Consider the following 10,812-nt stretch of genomic DNA (forward strand, 5'->3'; position numbering starts at 1 on the left):
CTATCGAGAAACTTTTACGATATATAGAAATTATCGAGTAACTTCTACAACATGTAAAAGTTATCAGGTAATTACTATAACATGTAGAAGCTACCAAATAATTGTTGCAATATATTTACGGTGAGTTTAGAAATTAAGATTTATACCGTATACAAACTACCCAGTAGCTACTACAATATGTAAAAGCTACTCAGTAGTTGTTATAACATATACAAACTATTCAGTAAGTACTATAATGTATTTAATATGAGTTTAGGATTTAAGATAGTAGCAGTTGTAATAACGTATACAAACTATTCAGTAAGTACTACAATATATTTAGTATGAGTTTAAGATTTAAGATTTAAGGTTTAGGATCTTTTAATATTTCTATATTAAAATACTATTTACTAACTTAGTTAAAATTATTTAAACTTTATCAAAATAATTTTAAAATAGTTTTATAAGCTATTATGTAGTTGTTACAATCTTAAATCTTAAATTCACCCTCAACAGATTGTAGCAACTATTGCATTACTTCTACGTACATGTTGTAGTAACTACCTAATAGCTTTTATACAGTGTAAATTTTAAATTATAAATGTACTTTAAATAAGTCGTAGAAGCTATCCGGTAGTTTATACATGTTACAACAATATTAAATTGAGGAGTATTTTTAGAATAAAATTATAAGAGGGGTCTCCATTTAATTTTTTTTCTTAGAAAAAAAATATCTCTTCTAATATTTCGCTTAATTTGAGACGTCCTTCTCATTTTTAGTCTCATTTTTAGTCTGTTTCTTATCTGTATCATTGAAAAAAATATGATCTATAATTTATTATCCAAAATATTATTTATTCTCAACTGATCTAATCATAATACTCTAAACTATCAGTCTAATCATCTGGGAATTATTTTAGTCAAAGTAGCTTCAAGATTAGATCAACTTTGGTCAAAACATCTGTAAAGTTGAATTTGTTCCAGCCAAAATAGTACTAAAGTTGAGTAATTTGATCAAAATAATTATAAATTTTAATTAAAATTACTCTAACATAGAGATATTTTATATAAAATAATATAAATGGAGTGATATTTTAATATTTTAAGAGTGAAGTGCAATTTTAATGATAATGATAACAAAGAGCACTTCATTATATTCTATTAAATTTTAAGGTGAAGTTAAGAATAATACGTCTCATTGGCACGTGTCAAGCATCATTGGACATGTCTCCATCAAACTACAAAAAGATTCCGTGCCTCCACCAAACTATAAACAAATTATTCTTTATTTAAAATAATAAATTTCGATACTAGAAAAGATTTAGAAAATTAAATTATAGTTTATAATCTTACTATTTTATTAAAAATCTCCTCCCCTTTACTAATTAATTTTTGGTGAAGTCTAAAATAAATTTACTTTAATATCCTTTTTTCTATTCACACTAAAAATAATTTCAAGGTTTATTAGTAATTCTACCAGAGAAACAATCAGTGATTTAGAGTTCGAGACTCAGTTGCGGCATATTATTATGAATTTTTCTCATTATTAATTTTCTCTGATTGTTTTATATAAAAAAATATAGATTTCTTTAGTCCCACATCTTAGAATTGATAACTGATCAAAGAATCTTCTATAAATATTTTAGGCCAACAATGTTAAAAAATATACCTCTCTTAGTTTTTTTTACTAAAATAAGTATAATATTAAATTAAATTAATTTTTTTCATCGGAAGTCGTAAGAGTGACACTCGAAAATCCAAACAATTCGGATTTTAAATATCCAAATAATTCAGATTTTCAAAAGTCAGGTATTTTACCCAAATGACTCTAATTTAGTATTTTAATACTAAAATACTTTAATTAATATAATTTTATAATTTCATTATAAAGGGTCAATGTAATTTCAATGTATTATATTACATCATTATAAAGGGTCAATGTAATTTCAATGTATTATATTACACACGTGATACGTGTGTACCATCACTAGTATCAAAAATGCTTTACCCCCATAAAGAAACGAGAGGGAAGAGTTTTTGGATATCTCAATTTTAAAACCACCCTTTGGATTTTTTTTTATTTTTTATTTTTAAAAAACTTTTAGATAGATTTAACCCTCTAGAGCTAGAGCTAACGCAGATAAATTACGTCCGGATCATGATGTTGCGATAGAATATTTAGATTATTACTTAGGTATTCACGATTCGAATGAGAAGCGTAATCAAAGGATGTTAGGTTGATCGTACGTTTTGATGAAAAAATTTCATAGGATCAAATTGATTATCAAGATAGATTAATTGAAATTATTATTTTTTTAATATTATGATAGCCAACACACAACCCATTTTTTAACATTATGGTGGCCAACACGCAACCCCACTGGTAAAAAAACAAGCAACTTTATCGACATTTTGTCCAGAGCCATCATGCGGAAACAAGCAGCCTCATGTCGATCGACTGCAAAACTCCATGAAATTTCTGTTCGATTTCAACAGATTAAACACCCAGAAAGTGAGATAGATCTGCGAGCTCATATTCAACAGATCATGAAAAACACCCACAAAGTTTATTGATCTGGATCAAGAAATCGACACATAAGAAGACGGGAGTCAATCTATTTGATGAATTCCATGACACAAGAGTCGGCAAACACCGGAGAAAGATTGAAGCCGCGGAAGCCGGCGGCCACCGCCAGAGCCCTGAACTCCTCCTCAGTTCTCTCTTTCCCGCCCACGTTGTACGCCATCATGCACAGGTCCAACTGGAGGATGGCTTTCGACTTTGTGCTCGAGTCCGGCACCGCCGGAACGACGGTCTCCATCACGATCACCTTGCCTTTCTCCGGCAACGATTTCCAGCAGTTCTTCAGCAGTTTCACGCACAGCTCGTCGCTCCAGTCATGGAGAATCAACTGCAGGACGACTTGTTATTCAGGGCAAATTGAATCGACAACATGGTAGCTAATTGCTGTGTGTTTTAAGCTTTAGAACCTTGAGGAAAATGGCGTCGCCGGCGGGAACTGATTCGAACATGTCTCCGCCACGGTGCTCGACTCCTGCGGTACAATGGATCGCCGTGATTAATTACTACTTTTGTCGATGTGTGTGAGTAATTAGTATTGGGACCTGGCAACGGCGGAGCGCCGGCAATGATGTGAGGGAGGTCGAAGTTGATGCCCTTGATGTGGGGGTGGAAGCAGGTGATCATGTGGATGTTTCCGCCGATGTTTCCGCCGACGTCGACGAGAACTCCGACGCCGTCGAAGCCGTTGTATTTGGGTAGGAGATGCTTAAAGACGAAGGAGGAGGCGGATTTCATCGCGTCGTTGAACACCTTGTTGAACCGCGGATCGCCGGCTTGGTACTCGAACGTCGTCATGCCGTACGCCAACAGCACAGGGTGGCCGCCGTTCAGGATCGCCTCCTTCAAGCCGTGCCTGTTTCGATTCGCCGTCAAAAATAATCGTTTGCTATATTTCGCGAAAGAAATTGAACAGAGGGATCAGTTTTAGCACCAAATGTTTATCACGACTTTATCTTGATGCTTCAAGATTAGATTGGCCAGGGATCCGGCGGCGGCGGCATTGTCAGTGAGGTACTTGCAGATGGGAGCCGGGGAGTACTTCCGGCGGCCGCCTTCGGCAGCGGCGCAGCGGACGATGTCGTTGGCGGCGAGCAAGCGGAGAATTCTGTCAATCATGTCGGGGGCCGAGGGGTTTTGCGTGGGCAGGCGGGCGGCGATCTCGTCGGGACCCAGTGCCGAGGCGGGGCCGGCGTCGACGAGCATCTGGAGGAGGCCGAGCTCGATGGCGGTCTTGAGGACCATGGGGAGGACAACGCCGGTGGTGAGTTGGCGGGCGCGAACGCACGCTTCATCGTCCTCCTCCGGCGTAAGTTGAAACGCAGAGGCGGCCGCGGCGGCGTTGGAACCCATGTCAAAGACAGAAGATCACCGGAATCGCAAAATCCGGGGAGATCTGGAGCAGAGTACACGGCGTTGATTTCGACCGTCTTTATAAATTCGGTTCGAATTTTTTTTATAGCATTAATTTATTGCAGTTCAGATCTTGTCCGTGCATTCCAGTTCTGGTCCACTGGTCCCTATGTAATGCCGTTTTATCCAGTGAATTCATCTAAAAAATTAAAAAAATTCCTCTAAACTAAACTAAGTGGATATTTGAATTAAAAATATATATATTAAAAAGTAAATGGTGCTAGACCGCTAATGAACCGCATGTTTGGATTATTGTGTCATCCGGAGGCCGCCCTCTTCCTCGGCACTTGACAGTTAGACCATTTGCTCATCGTAACAGCCTCCGAATGACTTCTATCGGTTGTCATTTGTCCCGACTTAAACTATAATATAAGTATAAAGTTGAATCCAAAGAGATTTCAACTAATTGCGATCAAATCAGATTACGATCATGATCCGATCTCAACTATATTGTAAAATATTCTATAGCCCATAAAAAATGAACTAGATAATCCTATCTCGTGGGGATCAGGCTCGGATCGTTCACTGTGCATGTGATTGAGTGATTGGTTAGGCACGTGGATGGTTACTGGTCTCCACCAAATCCGAAAGAAAGATAAGAATGACAGACAACCCTCATACGTAAAAGGTCAAAAGTCATGAAAACACTAAAATATTTGTTCTAATTTGGAATACAAATAGGTACTTACTATTTTAAAATATCACTGAACTAATACTCAAATCTTGCTATTTTTATTATTTAAATATTTTTAAATATTAAATTATTTCTATCCATGTATTATTCTTAATAGAAATTTTAACTATATTTGTTCCAATTTGGAATACAAATAGGTACTTACTATTTTAAAATATCACTGAACTAATATTCAAATCTTGCTATTTTTATTATTTAAATATTTTTAAATATTAAATTATTTTTATCTATGTATTATTCTTAATATAAATTTTAACTTACAAGTGTAGCGATGGTTCAAATATAATAAACTAAATTTTGATTTTTTTTTTTCTTTTTAATTTTGACCGAGATACTAGATGAATCCAGCCGCCTCAAGTAGAGATTTTTTTTTTTGGTTTATTTTTTCAACTCTAAGGTTAAGCTAATTAGAGAGGTTGCGTTATAGTATTCAAATTTAAAAAAATAAAATGAAAAAAATTTAAATTCTCATGGGGATATATAGTATTTAAGATGTGTAATTTTTAATTTTTATTTTTTTAAACTTTGAGTTTAAGATTATATTATATATATACTAGCGATCGTGCATACGCGTTGCGTATAGAAAGAGATACAAGGGAAAAAGTTTGACTTATAGAATGCCCCTATTTTTTTTTCGTGGGGTAAGACTCTAATGCCCTTACTTTTTTTTGTGGGTAAGACTTTAATATTTTTATAATTTTATACACATGAGGTGGAAGTGTAGGAAGAGATCTGAGTAAAGAAAAATTGACCTATAGAAAATAGTTTAAATTTTTAAGTATTACCCTTATTTTTTTTTTTTGTGGGATAAGACTCTAATATTTTTATAATTTTATACACCTGAGGTGGAACAAAAGCTATACGTGTAATGGACTCTCCTTCGTACAAAAAAAAAATCGAGAAAAACATGCTTTCTAATATTGTTGGTTCAAGGTATTTATAAAAACTTTTCTGCTCGCAGTGTTGTCAATTCTAACACGTGAGACTAAAGAGAACTCTAGATTTTTAATGATTAATTAGAAAAAATTCTCAATAATATGCTTAATTAGAAAAATTCTCAATAATATGTCGTAGCTAAGTCTCGAACTCTAGATCCCTAATTGATTAATGAGAAAAATTCTCAATAATACGCGCAGTTGAGTCTCGAACTGGCCAGCTAAGTCTCGAACTCTAGATCCCTAATTGATTAATGAGAAAAATTTTCAATAATACACCCAGCTGAGTCTCGAATTCTAAATCCATGATTGATGCGTTTGTGGAAATTACTAATAAACCGTAGAATTATTTAAGGTGTGAATAGAAAAAAAAAATTTATGTAATTTCATTTTAGGCTTAACTAAAGTTAGTTAGTAAAGGGGGGAGATTTTTAATAAAATAATAAGATATATATATACAGCGTATTATTAAGATTTTTTTCTTATTAATTAATTAGAAATCTAGAATTCTTTTTAATCTCACACCTTAAAATTGACAATACTACGAGCAAGGTGTAAGTACCGTATTATAATTTTGATATGATAACTAAATCAAGTTAGACCATATTTTGTGTCGAACATTAGTGCTAGATGGTAGGTGGTGATGTCTCTCTTATTGAATTGGGTAGTAAACTAGTAATTAGTTCAATTTTTTTAAGAAGTCTGGGAGTGAGGTGTTAACCTTTCTTCAGTGATCCATGTGTTATTAATTTCAAAAGTGCTTTCAAATGAATTAGATATCTATGAGTGCTTTTGTTCAGCAATATCATTATATTATTTGATGATCTATAATGTTTTTAATTTAATAAGAAGGTTGTGCTATGGATGGGAGCCCTAGAATTGAAAATGTTGGTAAGCAACTTATAGGAAAAGCAATAGGTAAAGAAGAAGATTCGAATATCTCCTAATAGGACAACAAATCATCAATATTAGAAGCTAGGTTGATATTAAAATTAGAGGTAAACTTTGATCGGGCAAGCCAAGTGAATCCAACCCTCAAAAACTAGTAGCACCATCCAAACCTTTTATTGTCCCAGATTGGGTCACAAGTTGATGCACGGTTTGAAATTGGAGTACTCTAAATTTTGATTCTTGTTAGACATTCAGAGCTTTGAAAACTCAGAGGAGAGGTAAAGAAGAAAATTCACAAATTTAATATTCTGTGTTAAGCAAGAGAAAAAACAGAGGGATTTTTTTATTACGATATTAAGTATAAAACCAAGTTCATAATGGCCATATTTAAAAGGATACATTTATTACCTAAAGGGGTGTTTGATAATGAAAAGCAGTGTGGAGAATCTAAAGAGTAGGAATGTAAATGAGTCAAGTCACTTGTGAACTATTTGTGTCTCGATTGGAAAAAAAAATATTTCAGTTCATTCGATTAAGTTAATGAGCCGAGCTCGAGCAAAAAACATTATCGAGTCGAGATCGAGTTTAACAATATTTGGTTCATGAGATATATATTAAACAGATTATAAATATTATATATTAATGAGTAAGATCATTTAACTTTTAAAGGAATCATTTTTGAACTAAACTCGTTTAACTTTTAAATGAACCATTTTCAAACCGAACTCCAACTAAGCTTGTTTAACATTTAAACAAGCTAATTTTGAATTGAGCTCGACCTATTCACGAATTATTTAATTTCATTACGAGTTGAGATTGAGCTCAAGCTTAAGAATTAAAGTTCGAATTGAACTCGAGCCCAACTCGAGCTTAGGTATACCAAACTGAGCTCGAGCTTGTTAGTATTTGACTTAGCTCGGTTTGATTACACCCCTACTAAGGGGTTCTATGTTGGTAAGTTATTAGGTGTCATAGCCCATGTATTGATATTAAAACCAATGTGACCTGCTGTTAATGCCAATGTGGCTTTGAATCGTTCAAAGCATTTGTTTATAAAAAAATCTTATTTAAAATGATACGGATATAGGTGAATGACCCAGGAGAAATTAAGAGGGGAAGGGGGGACATTTTTATCTTTTCACCGTGTAGGGCTTTAAGGAGGAGGAGGCACTATTGAAAAGGGGTTTTCCTTCATGTTTCACCTCCGCCGCCAAGGAGGTGGCCGACTTCCTCCCTCTCACGCTCCTCTCCTCACCGACGCCTACCGCTGCTCCCCTTCTTCCTCCCGTCATCATCTCCACCAAGGGAGCTTCGAGGACCTCTCCTTCTCTCACGCTCCCCCGTAAGACGCTGCTTGATAGCTCACATCGCCGCCTCCCTCGTCGTGAAGCCGCTGCTGTCGCCTGCCAGTCGATGCCTCATTTACACCCTCGCCTCTGACCCCAATCGATTCTCCTCTCGCCGACCTCCTCCCTCGCAGCCTTGGCATTATCTCAGGCACCACTGTCTCGTGGCCCTTCTCACCACCACCGACTCCCCCTCACTGTCGTCGCCTCTGCCGTATGAGAGCGCTGCCCCTTTCCTCCATCGCGCCACACTCTCCTCCTCATGCCATCACCGCCTCCGGGAGCATACCGTCAGAGCATCGTCTCCGGCTTTGACCACCTTCGAGGCCAGCTGCCCCTTTCCTTCCTCTTTGTGTTGCTTTCATGGCCGACGTTGCCTCTGCTGTCACAGACCGTGGGCCAGCACTGCCCCGTCGCTCTTCCCCTTTCCAACGCTACCTCTCTCTCTCACACACGTCGGCAGCCTATACACCTTCTCACCTTGGTCGATCGACTGCCTCCGACGGTTGACGCCGCTCACATCTGGTCGACACCGCCCACTGCCGAGCAACACTGTCTGTTACTTATATATTCGTTGGATCTACCTCGAGCATCAGGGTACCATGTGTTGGAGCGGTTAGCACTAACGATCTAACTCAGGTTTTGATGAATGACAAAGTAGGTTAAGTTAGTTTCATTGTGATCTAACACTTTGACCAAGTGTGCAGGAAAAACACAGCTAGGTCGAAGGGCTGACCTGATAGTTGGCATGAAGCCCAGACAGGTCGACGGGCTGACCGGATGTCTGACACAAAGTCCAGACAGGTCAACGAGCTGACCGGATGTCTGACACAAAGTCTAGCTAGGTCGACGGGCTGACCTGATAGCTGGCACGAAGTCCAGATGAGTCGACGGACTGACTAGACATCTGACAGGTAAGTTAAGGTAAGTTATTGGAGGGGAGTGACTGTGAGGATGCGTTCCCGGGAAGGAAACTTAGGCGCCGATTCAACTTAGAACCATTTCGGAACTCTAAGTTGAGATCTTGACTAGATTCTGGTCTCGGTGAGACAAAATCTAATTAATACTCTGTTTGATTATTATAAATTGTGCTAACCTTTGTTTTGTAGGGTATATTTGTCTCGGACTAACATTTTCTTGCAGGGAGTTGAAGCTGCTGGAAAATAGGGTCCAAGCGCCGAGAAGGGATCCGACGCCCGGGGGTCCAAGCGCCCGGGGGGTCCAAGCGCTCGGGCGCCCGGAATGCAAATGTTATCACCTTATCGCTTCGTCACATGGAGAACTCTGGTTGGCCGGCCTACGCCACACTCCAGGCGTCATAGGGATCCGAGCGCCCAGAGCCTCCTATATAAGGAGGGTGAAACCTGGAGCAAAGAACAACTCACTACAATGTCTTTCAACGCTTGCCTTGTTGTGTTGTACTCCTGCGACGCTGTGAAGCATCTTCGACAAAGTGCTGATTTTTCTTTTCCTTTTTATTGTCGATATTGTTGGGACCGAAATGCAGCTAGAGGGAGGGGGGGTGAATAGCTCGTCGCGTGCTCGTGGTCGGCGTTGCTTGTTTCTTCAAAGATGTGCAGCGGAAATATACAAGAAACAACACACACAATGCTAACAAGTAGATTTACTTGGTATCCACCTCCAAAGGAGGTGACTAATCCAAGGATCCACACACTCACGTACTCTCCACTAATAAAGCACTCCTTTTAGGTAACTACCGAGGGCGGAGAAGCCCTACAAGACTCTCAATACAAGAAGAAGGAAAAGGGAACAAAAGTATAAGTAAAGCTTACAATGAATACAAGAAACCCTAATCCTAGCTTTCTTCTTCTTGCTTTTGATCCGCCTCTTGACTTGGGAGAGACTTCAAGAACCTTCAAGAACTGGCGATCTGGAGCTTAGAGAGAGCTGTGGAGTTGCTGTTGAGGATTTGGAGTGAACAGTGCAAAGTCTCGGAAGCTCTTGCCGAAGGAATCGAACGCCTGCAGCTAAATACGATGCCAACGGTCAGATCCCGATCGATTGGATTGCTCCCAATCAATCGGGGAAGCTTTGGATCGATCGGCTGATCGATCCAGAGCGCCTCTATGCTCTCAGGAATCGCCTAGATCGATCGGCTGATCGATCCAGGGCTTATCGCGCAACATCGCCATCTCCCAATCAATCCACTGATCGATTGGGAGCTCTGGATCGATCGGTTGATCGATCCAGAGGCGTTCTGTGCGCTCTACGACTTGCCCACTCGAGGCTTGTCGCGGGGACCTTCCCAATTGATCGGTCGATCGATTGGGCATCATCCAATCGATCGAATGATCGATCCGGACATTGGTTTTTGCCCAAAACCAAGTCCCAAGCCCCCAAACCAACATCTGGTCAATCCATGACCTGTTGGTTCATCATGCCTAGCATCCGGTCACCCTTGACCTGCTAGGACTCCCTCACCAAGTGTCCGGTCAATCCCTTTGACCCACTTGGACTTTTCTCCTTGTGCCAAGTATCCGGTCAATCCCTTTGACCTACTTGGACTTTCCTCCTCGTGCCAAGTATCCGGTCAATTCCTTTGACCTACTTGGACTTTCACCAGATGTCTGGTCAATCTTGACCCATCTGGATTTCCCCGTGCCTGACTTCACTCACCAGGACTTCCCTTCTGCCTAGCTTCACTCACTAGGACTTTTCTTCTGCCTGACTTCACTCACCAGGTCTTTCCTTCTGCCTAGCTTCACTCACTAGGACTTTTCTTCTGCCTGACTTCACTCACCAGGTCTTTCCTTCTGCCTAGCTTCACTCACTAGGTCTTTTACCTGACTCCACTCACCAGGATTTTCTTCTGCCTAGCTTCACTCACTAGGTCTTTTACCTGGCTTCACTCACCAGGATTTTCCTCACTGCCTAGCTTCACTCACTAGGACTTTCCATCTGCCTGACTTCACTTACCAGGACTTTCCATCTGCTTGAGTTCACTCACCAGGA

General features: G+C 39.1%; 1 protein-coding gene across 1 annotated transcript; it reads right to left on the reverse strand.

Moving 5' to 3' along the window:
• Positions 1–2,492: 2,492 nt before the first annotated feature.
• LOC122032661 (caffeic acid 3-O-methyltransferase-like) lies at positions 2,493–4,014 on the reverse strand. Its single transcript, XM_042591979.1, has 4 exons — positions 3,495–4,014; positions 3,106–3,416; positions 2,971–3,035; positions 2,493–2,891 (listed from the first exon to the last, which is right to left on the reverse strand). Exons 1-4 carry the CDS (start codon positions 3,911–3,913, stop codon positions 2,595–2,597), a joined length of 1,092 nt encoding a protein of 363 aa, XP_042447913.1. The 5' UTR covers positions 3,914–4,014; the 3' UTR covers positions 2,493–2,594.
• Between the last annotated feature and the right edge of the window lie 6,798 nt (positions 4,015–10,812).

The sequence above is a fragment of the Zingiber officinale genome, chromosome 11A (genome assembly GCF_018446385.1).
Source record: "Zingiber officinale cultivar Zhangliang chromosome 11A, Zo_v1.1, whole genome shotgun sequence".
Classification (NCBI taxonomy): Eukaryota; Viridiplantae; Streptophyta; class Magnoliopsida; order Zingiberales; family Zingiberaceae; genus Zingiber; species Zingiber officinale.